The sequence below is a fragment of the Dipodomys ordii genome, unplaced genomic scaffold (assembly GCF_000151885.1).
Source record: "Dipodomys ordii isolate 6190 unplaced genomic scaffold, Dord_2.0 Scaffold51, whole genome shotgun sequence".
Classification (NCBI taxonomy): domain Eukaryota; kingdom Metazoa; phylum Chordata; class Mammalia; order Rodentia; family Heteromyidae; genus Dipodomys; species Dipodomys ordii.
This window is the reverse complement of record NW_012267267.1, coordinates 6,214,440-6,235,388: the sequence shown is the minus strand read 5'-3', so window position 1 is coordinate 6,235,388 and position 20,949 is coordinate 6,214,440. Positions and strand designations below refer to the sequence as shown.

Here is a 20,949-nt window from a genome sequence, read left to right as displayed (position 1 = left end):
TTCTTGGTCCCTGTAACAATTAGCCTGATGTGTAAACTTGAGAATGTTACAGTATTGAATCATAAACGTGCATCGAAGTATTGCCATAAAAATATTTTGCACACTTGGCTAGCATCTAAATTGGAAATAAAGAAGAGGGTCTTGACTGGTAGTGTCTTTACTTTCCTGCCCCTTATTCCTTATTTCTAGATGTATCAAATTTAAGAGTTTGAATCTTATACACAAGGATATGCACCCCTACCCTTGGACTAAGCCATAACTAAAGGCTGTAGTTGCTGACATGAATGATGCAGGAATACGCAGAATATGCTAGTCCAATCCAATGTGATTGAATGCGAAATTCTTGACAATTATTCTTGAAATTGTTCTGAATCAGCTGTAGGAAGCTTTCCAGAGCCTTTTAGTTAAATTAAGAAGACCATATGGAAGGTGGCTGGGAAAGAGGAGCATGAATAGAGGGGTAAATCAATGGAAGACCTAGAATGGTTTCTGGGAGAAGACCGGCTTGCAGTGAGAGAGGAAAGTAATAATGGAAAACCAGGTCAGTGGGAACAGAGACCCATTGTGTTGATGAAAAAAATCATGGAGAGAGCCCTTATTCTTTCCTAAGACACAAAAAAGTAACAAACCAGTTTTGAGGCATACACAAACCATGCAGAGCTGGGGCACTCAGCCCACTGCAAGACTCACCGTCAAAGCAAGTGCTCTGTGGAGTTGCAAGAAGCAAAGGCACCTTTGGCATGGAATGTCTATAAGCTTACAAAACTATGTGCAAAGCCCCTCCCTACATATGCCCTACACTTAGGCTGTGACTTTACTTGCCAGCTCAGAGCCATTGTTCCTTTGAGACCTTGCTAGCAATGCAGGGATGCAATGGAAGTCAGTGTTTTGGTAGGGCAGCTGGCTCCACTGCACCTGTCCTTCCAAAATGAAGAACTCAGAGGTTTGGGCTTGCCTTTGTTGCAAGAGAAACACTCACATTGCCTAAAAGAAAAACAAACAAAAAAATCTTTTTCGTAAGTTCTATTTTCTGTTTGTACAGATGGCAATCCAGATGGGTATCACAGATTTTGAAGCAAATTTTTTGCCCATGGACATTGTTTCAGGCTCTTCAAAGCTGGAGCAGCCGGGCAGTTGCAAAGCCATACAGTTCTGTCTTTAGAAGCAAACTCCTCCTTATCAAATATCTACCCCTGACTCAAGAAACCCCCTTTTCCATGAGCAGGATAGAAATTCTTTTTCTTATTTTTATTTTTTCAGTTGTTATTTGTTGAACTATCTCTCTTTTCTTATTCATTCTTTATTCAATAAAATACTTCTGAAGCATCTATCTTCTGCCAGGTCTGGGCTTACAGGCTAATTAATAGTCAAGAAGCGATAACACATTTGAAGTAATTAGTATGTATTGAGTGCTCTCTGTGTGCTAGCTACTGCTCAAAACACTTTATATACAATTGGCTAATTTTCTATTCCGTGTGGAATAGATGTGAAAACCAAGGTCCAAAGCTACTGAATCTGCTTCATCTGCAGTCATAAGAAAAGGAACAACATTAGACTTGACTTAAACACAACCAGTCTAGTTCCTGTGTCGGCCTGCCTGTCTGCCTGCCTGCCTCTGTGTGTGTGTGTGTGTGAGCGTGCACATGCACACAGGCACTTTCATTTAAGGCCTTATGCATTCACTTAGCTTTCTTTCTTAAATGGTGCTCTACTACTCAAGCCACACCTTCAGTCTAGTATTTTGCTGATTGATTAAAGATGGCTTTGAACTATGAATCTCTAGGTTTTTCCTTTATTATCATATATTCAGCAGCTAACATGGTACCTCATATACAGAAGGGATTTAATAAATGCTTTTTGCACAAATAAATAAACAATAAATACATAAGAGACGTTTAAGACTTAGGTGCTTTCTTGCTACTTGGAATAAAACAGATGAGATGAACTACTTAGAAGAAAGCTATATCTAAGTAAATATGATCAATATGTGTTATATGTTTGTATAAAAATACTATGACAATGATTGTTAACAATATATACATTTTTTTTAACGTGGGCCATAGTGATGCATGCCTCTCCCAATACACAGGAGGCATAGGTGGAATATTGCATGTAATCATGACTCTGGCAAAAATGTAAAACCTTATCTGAATAATAAATAACTCGACCAAAAAAAGGGCTGGAGGTATATCTCAAGTGGTAGAGCACCTGCCTAGCAGGCACAGGCCTTTAGTACAAATTCCAGTACTGCTCCCTCCCACATAGAAAGACAGCAACAACTAAGAATGAAAACAACAACAAAAAAGAGGCTTCTCCTAGGTAATAATTTAAGGTTAGTGATAATCATGTAATCTTGTTTGCTCTCCCATTGTGACATTCCTACCATTCTTACTGTTCTATTGGCTATGGTATTCAAGGTTTGCAATAGACCAAAGGCAGGGACAATGTGGTAGAGACACTAGAAAAAACAGCATGGTTTTCCAGAATTATAGATTCATGCTTCAGTTTTACCACTTGCTGATGATGTACTTGGCTCTGTATTCTCTCTGAAGCCTCTCTTTTCCAGTCTGTGAAATAGGAACAGATGTGAATCTGCCACAGCAATAATGGAGACACAGAGTTCTATGTACAGGGTCCCTGGCACGCAACATGAATGGGATAACTATGAATGCCTTTCTCTACCAGCTGCCCAAGGTAGGCATGTGAGGCTTTGTAAATTGACTGTTTTGTCATTCTAGTGGTATAAGCCAAAGTAGGCCCTGAAGACTGTAGGCCCAAATTCTAACTGGGGGCAGAGAAATCCTGCAGAATCCATTTTGCTGCCTCCACAAATCAAAGGAGCTGGTTGATTACCATACTCCCAACTCACTTTGTGAACACAGCCAAGGTGGGGGTAGGAAAATCACAAAAACTCCGAGGGTCACTTTTGGTCCTTGTCAACAGCTCTTGTTGGGAGGAAGTCAAAACAATAAAGGAAGATTCAGTGAGTTCTGTTGCCTGTTCTCTATTTCAAGGGGACAGTCCCTGCTTTGTTTCTCTTCTCTTGGGTGAAAGACTGTTCCCTGAAGTGCTCCTGGCTTCCCAGAACAGCTCCAGAGGCCACTCTATAATGTGCTGGCCAGGGGCTGGCGAGAAGCAGGCAGGCAGAATGCACCCTGCCCCCAGGACTATGCTGTCTCTGGCTGAAAGGGGCAGAAAAGGAAACTTAGATGCTCCCCTTTTCTCCCTCCTTTTTCTCTAAGCAAATACCCAGGTTCCTTCTTCTCCAGGCCTATCCTAAAATTCTTCTAAAGAGAGAAGAGGGTGAGGTGGGTGTGAGCTGCTTTCTCCTGTCAACAGTAACTGTGGGTGGGAGAGGGGGCAAGAAGTCTGTGCGAAAAGAATGGAAGTCCTCCTTGATACTGGGCCTGTCAGTAGGATTTTTTTTGCTTGTCTGCAAAGGGCAACTCTTCATCATCTTCTATTTATAGCTTCTGCTGAGCTGCCTGGGCTGAGATACCTGGGCCCGAAGAAGCGTGTGTCAAATCTGGGGGCTGGATTTAAATGAAACCTCCATGAGCTAAACAATGGTATTTATGTGATCTTACAATGTGACAGCCTCCTAGTCTTCAGAAGAACTAGCTCTCCGTTCACTAAATTATCCGAATCCTGCATCACTTCACAAGTTTTGTACTTTGCTACTAAGAGAAGCAGCCAAACTTAGTATTTTCTCAGGCCTGCTTGCTCTTCTCTCCTCTCAGCTTTCCAGCTCTAAATCTATTGCTATCTAACTAGATTTTAATGGTTATAGAAGGAGAACATTTAACCAGCAAAAAACCAGAAGAGGAGTTGTGGTTCTGGTGGTAGAGTGCCAGCCTTGAGTGAAAAAGCCAAGTGAGAGTATGAGGCTCTGAGTTAAAGCTCCAGAATGAACTAGAAACAGAACCAAACTTAACAACAACAAATACTTCAAGGAAGTTTTATACTAGTTTCCTTTTATCTCTGAAGGATATATTTTTAAGGCATCTCCAATGAATGCCTGAAACCACAGATAGTTCTGAACCTTATATGTGTATGTATAGGATATGTATGTATACCTACTTGATACATTTGCCCACTTTATATTTATAAATTTACAAATTAGGGACAGCAAGAGATTAACAGCAGCCAACGACTAAATACAATAGTTACTGTATTCAATAAAACAAAAAGGGTTATTTGACCACGAGTACTGTTATAGCATTCAGTCGGATAGCTGAGATGCTACTTCGGAGCAAACAGGCAGGTGAATGAAATAGTATGATTTGCAAAACACAGGGATAATTCCCATTGTGTATACAACGGTATGGTGCAGGGTTTTGTCATGTGACTCAGAGGAGTATGTGATTTGAAAGTCATGATTATTTTCTTTCTGGAATTTTTCAATTTAATATTTCCTAACCATGGTTGACTGAGGATAACTGAAACCATAAAAAGTGAAACTGCAGATGGATGTGGGTAAGATTGTATTACTGGGAAAGGAAGTACACCAGAATCTTCTAGAAAGACCTCAACAGGAGCCTTTTGTTTTGCTTTCTTACTGAAACAAGTCCTGGGTTCTTAACTTCACCATGCTATATCAGTGCTAAGTGACACATGCTTACCTAGGACTAATAGCATCAGTCTTGGAAGTTCCTGAGTGTTTTACCTATGTGACACTATTTAATTTTAATAACTTGCATATCAGATAGGCATTATTTCCCATCTCAATTTTTAAGATGAGGAAACCCAGAGCTGTTAAGTCATTTGTCTCAAGATCGCATAGGGTTAGAGCTGCCATTTGAAAGAGATACTCTAGCTCACTTGTAGCCATTTTACATTGCTTTTTCTGATTTAATCTTATACCATAGATTATGAAAATTCCCATTTTCCAGATGAGAAAACTGAGTCTCTGGTGCAATTTGTCTCAGAGATTGATCTAGATCCCCAACTCAATTCATTATGTTATTGAAGAACCTATTTTATGTTAGGCACTGGACTTGGTATGAACAGAACAATACTCTATCGTGTGGTTTTGTTTTATTCCACTTCTTGAACACTGACACTTCTTGCTGCACTGATATACTAGATTTCTATTCAAGTACCTTCACAATCGTATTTAGTCAGGTTTAACCAGGGCATCACAATGTGAGAACTAGTAGAGAGATGTTTAGGCAAGCCTGAACGAAGACAAATATGTACCTTAGTTCCTTTAAACACTTTTGGATTCAGATATGGGCATTCTTCCACTTTGGCTCGTCCATGCTATAAACATTTATTGGGCATCTATTATGTTCTGTGCTATAAATTTGGGGCTATGAAAAAGAACTAGTATTTGAACTTGGTACACTCTTGATTTAGAATGGGAGAAGAACATTGATTACTCTGAAGATGGTAGAAAAACTGAGACTTGAAGGATCAGAAAAGTACTTTTCAGATGAGCCAAGTCATGTTTTCTAAGTATATACTATGCCGCCAGCCCTTGATTAAGACTATACATTTATTTTAATCCTAACCACAGAATCTAAGAAGTAGAACACATAAAGCTTTCATGCAAGAAACTCTTGAGCTGAATAATGAGGGTAATATTTTTGAGAAAGAACAACTCAGGGAGAGGAAAGAGCCTGTAAAAAAGCAAAGGGCAGACAGGCCTGGCATCCTCAGAAATAGTACCTTCAGTGCCCTAGCTATTAGCTGTGTGTGTTTACAGAAAGACCATTAGAACGAGGTAGGTGAAGGTAAAGAAGAACAAGTATTTAAGGATAATTTTTTAAAGTAAGTTTTCATCTTAGTGTAAAGGCCAAGGTAAACCAAGACAAGGTAATACGTATTACCTGGTTTAGAAGAATAATATTACAATTAGAATGAAGGCTGAATTGGGCGAGAGAAAAACAGGAAAATAATCCAAGTCGGAGGTTCATCAAAATTGTTTTGGTACAGAATGACAAAACACTGAACTAGAAGAGGGCAGTGGATCATAAAACAAAACAAAAACAAAAAACAAGGATAGCCTAGAAAAAAGACTAAAGAATTGCCTACAGTTGGTGCTGAGAGAGATAAAAAGGTAAATGGTGATCTCATCCCTCAAAGCCAGGACTGCAGGGAGATGGACAGAAGAGAAGGGGTGATGAATATGTGTTTCCAGGTGACATAAAAGGATCCCCCCAAATGTTCAGATGTCTGGCATTTCTATACATACTTGGTGATAAGTGTGTACCCTTCCTTGGGTGGGGGTGGGGGTAAGTCCAGGGCAAGGTGGGAAAGGAAGGGATTGAAGTAAGAAGTGAATTCTGTAGGCTCTATGGCAGACTTTGATGGCCAGCTTTGAAGAAATCTACTATAGAAGCTTCCCTAACTTTGAGCCTGGGACACGAAAGAGTCCAGGTGTTTGAAGAATCTTGGCTCTGACTTCTAGGGCTGCCCAGGTAAATAGAGCTGTCAGAAGCACCCAGAAGGAGGCAGCTGTTTCCTGAAGGGTTTTCTCAGACATGCCAACACACCAGGTAGCTGCATGACCAGGCTTGAGGCGGGCAGCAGCTGGGGTTTGGGAGGACACACGCACGTGGACAGCCTCTTGCAGGAGCACAGCAGATGAGACATCCAAGGGAAACGAAGCTTTTATTCCCAGCTCCTCCTCCACCCCAAACTATGGAGTCAACCTGCCACAGCTCAGCACCAGGCTGGCTGCACATAAAGGCTGATTCAAAGACCAGAGGCTAGAGCTCAAAGCTATGCAGAGGTGGTAGAAAATCAAAAGTGTGTGTGTGTGTGTAAATTGTTTACTCAGGCAACTAGATAGCAAACACAATCTTACTAACAGACAATAGTGATTTGCCTAGAAATTTATCCCACCAAATAAACATTAAGATGAGCTGTGTAGAGCAAAAGGTAAGACTCGTTGTTGTTTTTTTTTTCATGGTCTCATTTGCAAGGAGATGCTTTTGCACACAAAACATTCAGGCAACAATTTCTGGGTATCTTTCTGACTGAACCGACTGTAACCAAAGAGAAAAGAAAGGCTGGGACTAAATGCAAAAGAAAGAAACTGTTTGGAGATAGGTCTAACAGTATAAACTTTCCCCTTTCTCTGTCTTACAGCTACAGCAAAACCTGATGGTTGTCTTTATAAAAGGGAGAGAGAGAGAGAGAAAGAGAGAGAAAGAGAGTGCGAGGGAGGGAGGGAGGGAGAGGAAAGTGTCTGTATCTAGGTCCCTGGCAGCGATCTGCCTCTGGGAGGGCCAGCAATCTATTTAATGACTCCATTGACGTCAATAGCATAACTGAAATACTTACTAACATGCATGATTCCAACTTTCTGGAGGGGGGTGGAGGATGGTGTTTCTCAGCAGAACAAAAACATGAAGTGGATTCTTGGTGGAATGAACTCAGCCCTTCAGGCAGCTAATAAGAGATGAAGTGGTATGGGTCTCATTGGTTCCATTAAAGTACGCAAAAAAATAAGAAAGATTCATACCAAATCTAGAAATTAATTTTGAACTAATGAGCCATTAATGAGAAAGGTGTTATTTTTGGCAATATTTTGCTTAAGGGCAACATTATAACTATTCACACTTCAACTGGCTTGTTAATAGTTTTGTAAATAACCATGCTTGATTTTAGACACATATGAAATGATTGCAAATCAATATAAATAAGCTCAGTGTTGATGCTCAAGGGTAAATTTGCAAAAGAAGACCATTTTGGGCAAAAATAATGATCAAGAAGTGAAAATTTGAAGAAGTATTCTCAGAATTACTGGAACTTTTCTGGTGTTTTCTCTGTTGTTTAATATGCAGGCTTCCTAAACTTCCCAAGGTGGGAAATTAAGCCAATAATTATTTTAAAAATTATCCCAATAATTCAGGTGACACTGCATCCAAAATACTGAGTAAAACATAGTCTACTATTTCTAGTTTTCGTTGCCTTTTCTCCTTTTACTTTTTTTTTGTTTATTTTTATTACCTTCTATCCTTCCTTTATTGTGAGTGTTCACAGCCTTGGGTAACAAGAATTGATTTTATTCCTATTTGCCCATAAATGTTGTAATCCTGCCTGCCAGTTCTTGCTTAATGTAGAAACCAAGCAAAGGTTCTGCTTATGCTGGGCTTCATTTCCAGTCATCTGACACCACTCAGCATTCAGGCCATCACTGCTGCTCCCACAGAACCTTCTGCCCATACACAGTCTCCCTCTTATCTCCAGCTCTGGGAGCTCCGGGGCAAAGAAAGAGAAGGAAACCAATGTCTTGACTTTCTGAATTGCTTAGAATCTCAGATTTCTCAGAGCCTTTGGAGGACATCTCAAAGAGACCCTGAATCTAGTACACCCTCTGAAGCTCAAAGGCAAGGGTTAGCATGAGAGGAATCTGCATGGAGAAACGGGCTTCCTAGGAAAAGGCCTCTTCTTTTGTTTAATTAACTGGTGGAGTCATCCTCCTCCAGAAAGGCGTACACTTAGACTAGAAGAATTGGGTCCCCTGGAGCACTGGAAATCTTAATTAAGATTGTTTCTCACTTAGACCAGCTCGTTTCAGATTTTACTGGAAAGCTCTATACTGCCTCATCCCAGTTCTCCGAATAGAGTCTTGAAATGTATTTGAAGTGACTAGTGTTGAAAACCACCATCAATCAAGGCTGTGGATACCCAAGCTGAGATAGACTTTGTGTCTGCAGCTGGCTGGTAGTCTCACCGGCAATCCTCTAGTTATCCTGCTGAGGTGACTTGTTCTCATTCATGATGACCTACAGACTCCTGGGTTACAATCTTCGTAATGTTTATTGGCAAATTTTAGAGCAAAAATGTGAGTATAGGATATCACACCTCATAGGTCACTTTAGCTGCACAAATAATATAGGGATGACATTTTTTTGGTTTAAATCATGCCACATTTATATGACTCAGAAATTATGATAAAGTGAAGAATCATGGTGTAATGGCAGTCACCACAAGATAATTCATCTTCTTGGCCAATTTTTGAGTACTTGTAACTACTAATGAAATGCATGCAAAAGCAAAGGATAAGTGGGTTGGAAAAGTGGCAGGATGGATGACACAGATGATTACCTGTGCATACACATGTGTGTATGCATGCTGAGTTTTATAAAATAGTATCTGATCTTGTCTATTGAAAATAATTCCAGGGAGGTGCATTGCTAAAATGTGTTTCCATTTTGAATTTGTATTGGTGGCAGAATTCAAGTGCCAGTCTTGCAGTTTTCTTTCATTGATTCTTTTGTGTTGTCGTTCCCTTTCTGTTTGAACCCTTCAGTTCCCTATGGCAAAAGCCTGGAATTTATGCCTGTGGAAAAGCAAGCTGTGATACAGATTGAAGGCTCATTAAAAATATTACAATGTTCATGTTTTCAACACCCCAGAAGGATTTACAGCCTTGCTCTCCTCAACCTGAGGGTGTATGGCTTCCACACTGTTCTTTCTGGGTGTAAAGTTTGCCTTTCCTTTAACTTGGCTTTCTTACTCACAGGTCAAAGTTCTAATATCTCAGATTTAACTTTTTATTCAAAATATGTATAAATACATCAGCCTATGTAAGCAGTTTATGGAATGTGCTCCAAAGCTCTTTTAATTTCAATGTAATAGCTGGTTTTTTAATTGGTAGTATTGATGTTTGAACTAGAGGCTGTGTTTTGACTCAGGCCTTTTAGTTTCAGCTTGTTTTGTTTTGTTTTTGAATTAGGAGCTTGTCTCCTGCCCTGGTGTGCACCTGGACCACGACTTGCCTATTTTAGGCTTCCATCACCAGTGCCTGACACTGCATCCACTGGACTTTTCTGATCTAGCTGACCTGGAAGCTCGATCCTCCTAATCTTGGCCTCCCATGTAGCTTAGGATGAAAGGCACATGTTGCTATACCCAATTGTAGGTTGAGAGGGGTATCACAAATTTTTCTTCCCCAGCTGGCCTTGAACTTTGATTTTTAGGATTACAGGCATGAGCTGCCATCACCTGGCTAATAATTGATTTTTATTACAAAAGAAAAAGACAACTGGATACTTTTCATAGCCATAAAGATAAAAACATTAGCTTATGGTTAAACTGCAATTTTATCAGCATTTGCCTGCAGATAAAGTCCAAATAGGTAGTTCTCTGGTAAATCCAATATTTTTTTTCTGTGTTCCCACTATGTGGAAATAATTATGCTAAGCACCTTCATGAATAAAGAGATGAGGTGTAGCTCCAAGAGAGACATACCAGCCAGAAATCATAGCATATCCTAGAATCAAACTGTTGCCACAGTAAAAAGAAATGGAGCAATTATGCCAAAAAGCAGAGAAATTTCTTTTGAATCAGGACAGCTATGAATTGTTTTAACAGTGAAAAGAAAGGTATTTCAGACAGAGAGATCTATAATCCCCATCGCTTGTTTCAGTTAATGATCACTTTGTAAGAATAAATTTATCAGCTTAACCTTGGCTTCTGACAAGTACTTTAAGCAATGAATTTTATTTCTTTTGTTTATATCAATAAAGAAATAAGAACAAAGAAGGGAAAGAAGGGAAAGGTGATAGAAGAGCAGAAAGAGGAGGGTAAGGAGGGAAGGAGGAGCAGTCTTTTAAGATCTGGCTTTGTCTTAAACTTACTTTTGTACAAGAGTACAGTGATCTAAAGCAGTCAGGCTTTGTTAATCAATTACATTGTTGCTAAATCTGTAAAATTTCTAGTGAATATTTTGTACCTTGTATCTTAGGTTTCATATTGAAATGCATGCGTTCAACTTCAGTACTTAGAATAAGTGAAAACGTGATCTTACTGTCATGGAAAAAAAGTATGTTTTAAGCAGTACTCTGGCTCTCTATTCTGTTTGCTTGAGCCATTTATTTTTCATTCCCCTTTAAAGTTTCTATTTAAACACACCTCTTTGTCATATGCCGATAAATATTAAAATAACAGGAAAAATCTGCCTGACTTATTTAAGCTGATAATAAGAACAAAACACGGGATGTGTGGCTCCTCCTTCCTTTTCTGACTGTGGTTAACTGTTAAGGGAGATTTTGAAACCCATAATTACGTAATAATTGGTACCACTACAGTCTCTTCCCAATAAAAAGCCAGGATTTTTGTAGTTTGCCACAAAGACAGACAAAAACAAATTGCCTAAGTGTTATTGTCATTTCTTTACTCCATTGTTTAAAAAAATAGCAAAAGAAACTCTAGTTGGCAAGCTGTAGCTACTATGCCAATAATCACAAAATGATCTTTGCAACCGACTCTTAGCTAAGGATTTAATTTATAGATCCACAAATATCACACACATTCTCCTAATATGTGTCAGAATTTTTTTAAGAAATAGAAAAATATAGTCTAATTATTCCAATGAGTATCAAAAACATCTTAGTTAATTTGGCAAACCCAAAGGTTAGCAATGGTCCCTCTCTTGTGGGCCATCAAGATAAAATAAAAGTTTCAAAACCCTCTCCTTTGATCTCCAGGTATGCAACACTAGTTATATGTTAAGCCAGTCTATTTCTTTTTATAAAATTTCTAAAGGAAACAGTACATCCAGCACCCAGGTTTTTGAAGTCTATAGAGTATTATTTACTTCTTATTTCATATCATAGAGCTTTGGAGTAAACTCACCTTTATTTAATGTCTTTCTTTTATTTTTATTCCTGTTTTCAGTTTTATACATACATTTTTAAAAGCATATACCATAAATACTTCAGAAGCCAATGAGCCAAAGGAATCCACTGCCTTTATTCCCTTCTTTTAGAAGTTAGGTTTTTATAGCACTTCTATGATACTTAGGGTCAGAATAGGAACAGAACACAACATCCAAGTAAGGAAGATCATAAGAATAAAGAGATGAGAGCAGCTCTTCTGGAAATAGAAATTGTATGGATAGTGTTAGTTGTCAGGTGGTTTAGGTATGAGAGTACATCTTAATTGTTTCCCTTGTTGTTTTGCTGAAGCCTACACTAGAGTAATCGGTTAGGTTCAAGGGAAAGACTTCCATTTTGCTTTTTTTTTTTTAGGGGGGGGTCCGGTTGTGGGGCCTGAACTCTTGGCCTGGGAGCTGTCCCTCAGCTTTTCAGCTCAAGGCTAGCGCTCTACCACTTGAGCCACAGCGCCACTTCCGGCTTTTTTTTCTTTTTGCTTATGTGGTGCTGAGGAATCGAACCCAGGGCCTCATGCATTCAAGGCAAGCATTCTACCACTGAGCCACCTTCCCAGCCCCATTTGGCTTTTTTTTAAAGGGCATCTACCTGGTTGTATTTTAAGCAAGAAGAATGTGCCTTGAACACACACATTCTTATGATTTTCCTTCAAGATGGCCTTTCCTTTCAGCAGCTCTCACTCCTACAGAAAAAGCGGATCTACTCTTCTGGAAGCTGAGAGGTAAGGTTTTTTAACACACACACACACAAAACACCCTGAAGGAACAACGTTGGATGACTTCCAATAGAAATGATTTGTAACTTGGAAAGAACCTTTGGCTTCACACCTGGCAAGGATATAGATTCAAGTGGGATCTGGAGGTGACGCTAAGAGGGAAACCACTAACAGGCCCCTGGGAGCCTCGGGGCCAAGGTGCACACCTTGAGGGTCTTTGAGGTTAGCTTTCCTGGAGTTCACTGGAGCCAGTAAGCTGAAGTCAAGTTGTACTCTCAACAGATTTCTGCCTCAGGCTCCTGATCAGAACCATCAGTACCACTTGTTCATTGGATTCTCAAATTATTTACTATTGCTTGTAATTTGTCCTCTCAGTGAAACAAAGTGAAGCACCAAGCACCTTGAAAAAAGTCCCCAAGAGACATATGTGAGAACCACAGCAGGCAAAGGAATGCTGCGTTATTTGGCAGTTTGGTTGTGAATAAGTGACACATGTGTAGTTTGAAACACTGAAAAAGATCTCAGGGCATAGCCTACCTTGCAGGTTGACTCTGGAGACAGAAGGCTGACTAGCCGCTGGGGACCTCCTGTGGGGGACAGGAAAAGAAGGCCTGAGTTGGTGCATTAACGCCTCCCACCCCTAGAATCCCTGAGGAGTTTTCCAGGTCATAATGAGCAATTAAGTGACATAATGCTATCTCCGGAAGGCAGGCTCCTGTAACATGGGTAGATGACTACAATTCTCTCACATCCAGATGGCCTGGAATTTCCCTTTGCTCTGTTCAGGATGCTCCAACCTGCCAGGAAGGAAGTTGTTTACTCCAGGTCCCTAGGCAGCCCCTATGTTTTAGGTTTTGCAGCCCCAGAAGTCTCCCAGAAGAGGAGATGCTTATGCTTAGGCATCACTCCACATGTCCGAGTAAATTCCCATTCCTTTGATAGAATTGTAGAAAGTTAAATGCAAAGGAACTGTTGGAGATCTGTCAGTTCAGGAAACTGAAATTCAGAGGTGAAGTCACTTGCCAAAGGTCACACAGCTAGTGGCAACAGTAATCCAGTTTGCTTAAGCTAGGGAACTGTCATGACAGGGGGGAAGTGCGGAGTCACTCTTCCTTAGAGCAAGAAAACAAACTCATGTTCCATTAATACCGAGCCTCCTCTTCTTTTTCTTTCTTATTTGCTTTTCTTCCTCTCTATCCTTACTCTAATTGTGCAGTCTCACCATCCTTCTCGTGTGTGTGTCTGTATTTGTGTGTGCGCATGCACACATGCACACACATGCACCATTACTGGCTTTGAACTCAGGGCCTGGGTGTTGTCCCTTAGCTTTTGTGCTCAAGGCTGTACCACCAGAACCATGTTATTCTTTTAATACTCTTTGCAAGACTTTCTCCACCAAATGCTCCCAGATTCCTAGTGAAAACTCTAGGAAGACTTCCTGGAAAAGAGAGAACAAAGACATTAAACTTGAGGGTGCATCAGGATCCCCAAGAGGAGCCTTATTAAAAAATCTTTTTGAGGGCTGGGAAGGTGGCTCAGTGGTAGAGTGCTTGCCTTGCATGCCTGAGGCCCTGGGTTCGATTCCTCAGCACCACATAAGCAAAAAGAAAAAAGCCGGAAGTGGCGCTGTGGATCAAGTGGTAGAGCATTAGCCTTGAGCTGAAGAGCTGAGGGACAGCGCCCAGGCCCAGAGTTCAGGCCCCACGACCAGACCCCCTCCCAAAAAAATCTTTTTGAATCTTCTCTCTCTAGCTTCTGATTCAGTGGTTCTGGTTGTATTTTAGAGTTTGCATTGCTCACAAGTTTCCTCGTGTAGCCATGCTGCTAGTCAGGTGACCTCATCTTTACAACGATAGGTGCTATTGATTCTCAGTCCCGCTGAGCACCAGCACTGGCAATGAGCAAGAAAGTAGTTACTGAGCATGTGTGAGCATCAGGTACATGCAGTGAGCTCCATTTTCTTTTTTCTTTTTCTCAGTCACTGAGAGCATCTTTCAATACGTACATACATACATACATATATATATCCAGCATGAGGCCTGAGAGTATATACATATGTATATATATGTACATATCTACACATATATACATACATATGTATTTCTCCAAGAATTTCCCTACACAAGCAAGTTTGAGAAAAAAGTCACATAACTAGCAGAGAAAGACCTTCATCATGTTGCTAAGGAAGTATCTTCATACTGGTTTGATCACGTAGATTATTTTCCTTAGTTTTCACATGCTGCAAGTGAATCTCTGGTGGATTAGGGATGACCTAGCTTCTATGCAATCATACATTGTGGCTTCAGAGTCTATTGAAAGGATCTTAGACAGTGCTAATTTATTAGCTGGGTGATCCTAGACAAAGGCACCTGACTCCAAAGCATCAAAGTTTTCTATGTGACAAGAGGAGAGAAATTATCATCCAGAGATATTTCTCTGGGAGACACAGTACTAAGGTAATTCTTAGCTTTCCCTGAGAGTATTATCATTAAATTTTAAAGATAAAATACTGACGCTTACAGAAGTTAAGAAACATACTGAAACATACTTGGTTTCTCGCTGGCATGGCAGGATCCAAAGCCAAATTTTTCTGAATCAGAGTGTAAGCTCTTTCACTATATCATCAGCTGGCAACACCTGCATTAATGTTGAGGGCTGTTTTTCAGGAAAATTGAGAGATTAAATTCTAAACTCCTTGGCATGGAATAAAAAGTCTTTTGCTCTTCTGGCTTCAACATACTTTTTCCCGCTTATCTCTCAGGATTTCTCCTCTGCACCTGACACATCATCTCAAACTACCGACTGGCTTGTGCTTTTGTGCAGCTTGTGTTTTTCCTTTGTAGAACTTCAAAACCGTAATTGAAATAGGCACTGTCAACTGGGTGCCAGTACTCATGTCTGTAATCCTAGCTACTCAGGAAGTAGAGATCTGAGAATTGTGGTTCAAAGGCAGCCAGGAGAAAAGTGCATGAGACTCTTATCTCCAATTAATCACCAAAAAGCTGGAAGTGAAACTGTAGCTCAAGTGTTATTGCGCTAGTTTTGAGAAAAATACTCAGGAGTAGCACCCAAGCCCTGAGTACAAGCCCCAGGACTAGCACACACACACACACACACACACACACACAAACACACAGCACTATCTAATTAGTCTCTGTGTAGTATATGAATTCTTGGATTAAAATTAAACTTTTTGTAGGTAGGGAACAATTTATGGGATCCCATCCATAATAGCCTCTTGTATACCAACTGCTCAGTAATACACATTGAGTGGAAAGATGAAGACCTAAGTGGCTAGTTGAATGGATGAATGGATGGATGAATGATGGATGGTAGGATAGATGGGTTAAGGAATGGATATATGAATGAAAGAACTGACGTAGGGCTTACCAAGCCTAAACACAATCATTCCTTTTGTCTTGAGCATGTGTTGTTCCTTTTGTGTCATTTCTCAGGTGATTCCTCAGTCAGAGAAGTTCTGTGCACACTAAATCTCCTCTACCCTTCCAAGGCAAAATATCTTTTCCAATGAATACTACCTACTTAGCTGAAACAGTCCCTTCTCTACTCTCCAATGGTGTTTTATCTCTATCTTTAGGGTTACTTCCTCATCTTAATGAGGATGAGAACATATTATCTCTACCACTCATCTGCAATTTATTCCCTTCAAGATGCTCTTTGGCTCCTTTTCCTTCTGTCTTACCAATGAATTTCCTATGAAATACTGAAAATTCCAAAAAATGCTGATGGGTTGTTAAGTAGATGAACTATTGATGTGAAAGTGATGTGAGGAACCAAGTACTCTCTTGGAATGTTTTGCCTGGCTTTCTGTTCACAAAATCTTTGTGTGTGTGCTAGTAGTGGAGCTTCAGAACATTTGTTCATGCTTGGATTTTTCACCTAAGGTTGACACTATGTCACCTGACCCATACTTCCACTTTGGGCTTTGTGTTGGTTAACTGGAAATAAGAGTCTCATGGACTTTCTGTCTGGGCTGGCTTCAAAATATGATTCTCAGATCTCAGCCTCCTGAGTAACTAGGATTAGAGATGTGAACAACCATCACCTGGTGTTTTTATGGTCTTAAGTCTACATGCTACCTACCATTGCTATGTCTTTGCAGAGATTTGCTAGGTAATACTCGTCTCCTCCTCCTTTACCAGCCTCCATTTTAACCTCTTTTTACGTATGTTGGGACTATACTAAGGTATCTCCTGCTAAGGTGAGCCTTCTGTCCTGTGCCTGGCCCTCTTTGCCTGTGCTGTTGTCTCCTCTGCCCACCCTCATTGCATTGCACATATTGTATTGCAATTCACATCTTTCTATGTGTCTCCTCCTAACTCACCTGGGAGAAATAAAAGCAAAGGCTGAATCTCCTTCTCCGTTGCATCCCTGCACTCCCACATAATATTTTGTATGACTCAGGCATTCAAAGCATGTTCATTGAATTCATAGAATGCTTTTAATAACTTTATCCCATATCTACTGCTAAGTTCCAAAGAAGGCTTTTTGTTAAGGAGCCATTTAACTATGTGATCCTAAATGTTGGAAATCTCTCCTTTCTTAATAACATGACTATTTGCAGGACTTCATTCCTTCTGTGATTTCTGGAAGTTGGACATAATACAAAAATTCTATTTTCCTGGATGTCATTTGTAACTATATGGCCTTTATTTAGAGTTGCTAATTAAGACCAAGCATCTCTGTATGGAAGCTTCAAAAGGCAGAAACCATGTTTGTTTGGGCTATCTTTTATTCTTGATCCCCAGTACAAAGAAGAGACTCCATACATTTTAAATGAATAAATAACTCTAGAAGGCATGGTATGTAAAGCATGAGGCTGCAAGTTAGAAAAAAGTGATGACTGTGAGGGAAAAATGATATTGGGGAAAATTATATTGCTTGCCCAGTTTCCAATGGTCCTTAATGTATGACACAATAATAAGAGGAAACTGGATGTTCGAGATGGGGGAGGGGGAGTTGAAGGGCAGGGGATAGGGCCACAGCAGTTAATACTTCCCAGAGCAGAGAGAGAACTGGGCTATGAATAAGAAGATAAGAATCCTCTGCCTGGCTCTGGCACCTTCCAACTATGTAGCCCTCGGCAACTCACAGAACCACTCCGTTTCTTCCTCACTTGAGGTGAGCCGATGGCAACTAACATTTACGGCTGATTTACAATGTGCTAGGTCCTGCGTGAGGGGTTTTCCATATATTTCCTCTCTTACTCTAAGGAAATTTGGCTAGGGTTTTTTTTTCCAGCTCTGAATGCTCAAGATTTTATGATTCTCAGCTAATTTAAACCCCATGCCAAAGTATATACAGCAGTGAAAGAGATTTCAGGTATATATTTTAAAAAGCGGTTACTAATTATTTCTCAAAGATTACATTCATTTTGACTGAACCATGCTTTGGAAGAATGTTAATGCAGTGATGGTATGTGATTTCCTGGTAGCCACACATGACATACCATTATGTTAGTGACAGGGATTATGATGAAGGAGACCACTTTGCTCCAAACTCCATTCTTGAATTTCAGACTACTGGCTAATGGACACTCATCCACACACCATTATTACTCTACATTATGGTGGAGCAATACATTAATCTGTTGGTTTATTGTAAGTTAGCAAATGCTTTAGGGGAGCTTATCTGTATTAACAATCCCAAATGAAAGCCACATTTTTTTTCAAAATTAGCTCCTGGGACAAAGGAAATGTAGGTTTTAATTTGTAGCCAAGAAATACAGGCTCAATCAAGCATACCTCAATGGGACATTTCATGAAAGTGCAAAGAAATCACCTCCACAGGAACTCTGAGATTTTTCACCCTTTGGGTGCCAAAGCTCAGGCAAACAATGGACCACTTTTATGCAGCACAGAGAGCCAAAAGATAAAAGGAACCCCAACTTGTGAGAGGCGTAGTTCAATGTGGGAGTTCTTTTTCATATAATAAACCACACTAACCAGATGTCTCATGAAAACTACTCCAAGGACATAATTATTGCTTAAATGTTACATTCAAGGCAGGGAGTGGCACTCTGGAACCAAAGTTAAATATCCAAGAAAACAACGTCTGAATTCCATAAATCTTCCAGTTTCAGTGTTAATGTAAGTGAATATGTGTGTGGGAGATGAAGAGATGCTCTTTGCATGCTGTATCCACTCCTGGCTGCAAATTTTCCTTTCGGAGCCTTCTCTGGATTTTCTTTAGTTGTTTGAGAATATTGAACATAACACAAATAGAATGGGGTGTATTACATGGACCCTCAGATTTCCACAGACTATTCCACCTATAGCTGAAACCCATTAATTGATTGAGACCCAGGTCTCCCTCCTTGGGCTACGCTGAGACAATCTTAACTCAGTTTGATGAAGCACAAGAGGGAATTAGGCTGCCTTAAAATTTTGTTGTTTGGTATTGGTTATACAAAAAAATGCTTGAAATAGACATCAGGCTCAACTCTGTACACATGTGGATATGTGTTTGTGGAAGAAGCGTACATGTCTTGTTGCTAGAGACACATTCTCCTTATTTAGTGTGGCACAAAGGGCCATACTAAATTTGAAGGATTCTCAGGTAGACTTGAAAATGGGTCAGTTCTGTGTATGGGAACAATAAGCTCAAGGTACTTAGTTCCTGAACGTTTATGTGGCCTGGAACCCCACAGGCTTATTGAGAAAGTGGTTTAAGCTGACATAGGTTATTAATCACCAGGGTAGTAGACGCCCAACTACTGCTAACAGAGGAGAAAGCCCCAAGGCCACGGTAGCAAATAGAAAAACTAATGCCTACTTCTTGTAGCTATGTAATGTAGCCCTTGTGAGTCCAGTTGTACTAAAGAAGCCTTTAAAATGTGTCCTTTTTCATCCTTTCCTCCATTTTTTCCCATCTATATTATTCTGTCCCAGAGTGTCATCCTCATGTGTGAAGTCCTCAAGATACTGCTTTAGCAAATGTCTCCAGCTTGCTGTCCTCTATTACACAAGTTCTTCCTAAGTATCTTTCTCTTCTAAAAGTTTCCAGGAACATCTCCCATAATTTAGGGGAACTCTGCAGGTACAGTCAATGAGAACACTGTACTGCAAGACAGGACACCAGGCTCCATGTATGGCTGTTGTTGTCTAGAACTGTGTGGTCCTGTGTAAGTCATGTACTCTTCTGAAGCTTTGTTTCCTTATCCAGAGAGTGGAGATGACAATAACAGTCATGAGCATTTTTTAAAAATCACTATTTGTAGAGTGTGAACTATGTGACATTCTACTACTTAAAAATTCAAAGAAAAACCAACACAAGTTTAGGCATCAGGGGCACACAGTCTACGATGGCAGAATTCCAAAAAGGGAATGATAAGGATCTGTATGATGGTAGCTATCACCTTAGTTACTTGGGAGGCTGTGATTGGGAAGTTTATAGTTTTTGTTTATAATTTCAACCCTGGGAAGAAAAGTCAACAAGTCTACTCCATCTAAGTGGAAGAGGCTGGCTGTGGTGGCACATTCCCTATCATTTCAGCTACGGTGAGAGGCCAAAAATATATGCATCATGGTCCAGGTGCACACTTGACCAGGAATCAAGAAAGACCCTATCTCAAAAACTAACGCCAAAGAGCCAAACAGAGCTAGAGACGTGGCTCAACAGTAGAGCACCTGCTTGGCAAGTGGGATGCTTTTAGTTCAAACACAAGTACCCACTTTAAAAAAGAAAAAAAAAGCGTGAAAAGGTATTGAAAGTGCCTTGGAGCCAAATGAGAGCAATTCAGCTAGGTGTAATAGGTCAGAGAAAGATACCTCAGGAAGACAGAAGAGGCTTCTAATTATTAAGGATGGGGAAGGGGAACATAGAGGGAGCCTGTAGACCACAATTGTCGACCATAGTCCCATGTGGCTACAGTCCTGGTCTGATTATTTACCACATCATCTCTAGGAACTTCATATTAAATGCCTTAATGCAGAGGACCTTTATGTTTTGATCATTGTTGTATCATCAGTGCTAAGTACGAAACAGGTGCACAGTAAGTATTTGATAATGTACATGTACGCCTATGCATGAATGAATAGTATATACAAAATAAATATTGGATCCCAGAATCATGGATTCTACAGTTTCCTAAGCCTGAGGTAACCTTTTAAAACACGCAGTAGAGTGGAGTGCACAGAAGTTCAGTTAGGCTCATAGATTTTGAGGAGAAAGTTACTGTAGGAAAAAGCAAATTCAATTCCTTCATTTTACATGTGAGAAGACCCAGGATCAAAGATGTAAATTGAAGTGATCCAGGTCATATATTCATTTGGTGGCAGAGAAGAATGAAACTTCATAAACCTGTTTTTATATCATTTGAAAACAGTCTGTATGGACTGTTTCATAACCTTTGAGTTTGAATTTCTGGAATAATTGATAACTTACTGAAAAAGAATTTAAATAACCTTTATGGCCATTTTGGATAGAGAGTCAAACAAAAATATCATTATTTCATTTGTTGAGACCCTATGGTATACTGTGCTAAGGGTACAAAATTAATAACACACAGACCTGATAATTTTTCATGTTTTACCAATTTTAAATATATTGCTCCATTGGATTTTCAAATTTCCTTGTGTAGCC

General features: G+C 39.9%; 1 protein-coding gene across 2 annotated transcripts in view; it reads right to left on the bottom strand.

The window, feature by feature from the left end:
- Positions 1-20,949, bottom strand: part of Pde4b (phosphodiesterase 4B, cAMP-specific) — a 430,380-nt gene that overhangs the window by 92,914 nt on the left and 316,517 nt on the right. For both annotated transcript variants that reach the window (XM_013020617.1, XM_013020618.1), the window contains one exon: positions 12,883-12,932. In XM_013020617.1, coding sequence (XP_012876071.1) covers positions 12,883-12,932 — 50 coding nt within the window. The remainder of the gene's footprint in view (positions 1-12,882; positions 12,933-20,949) is intronic.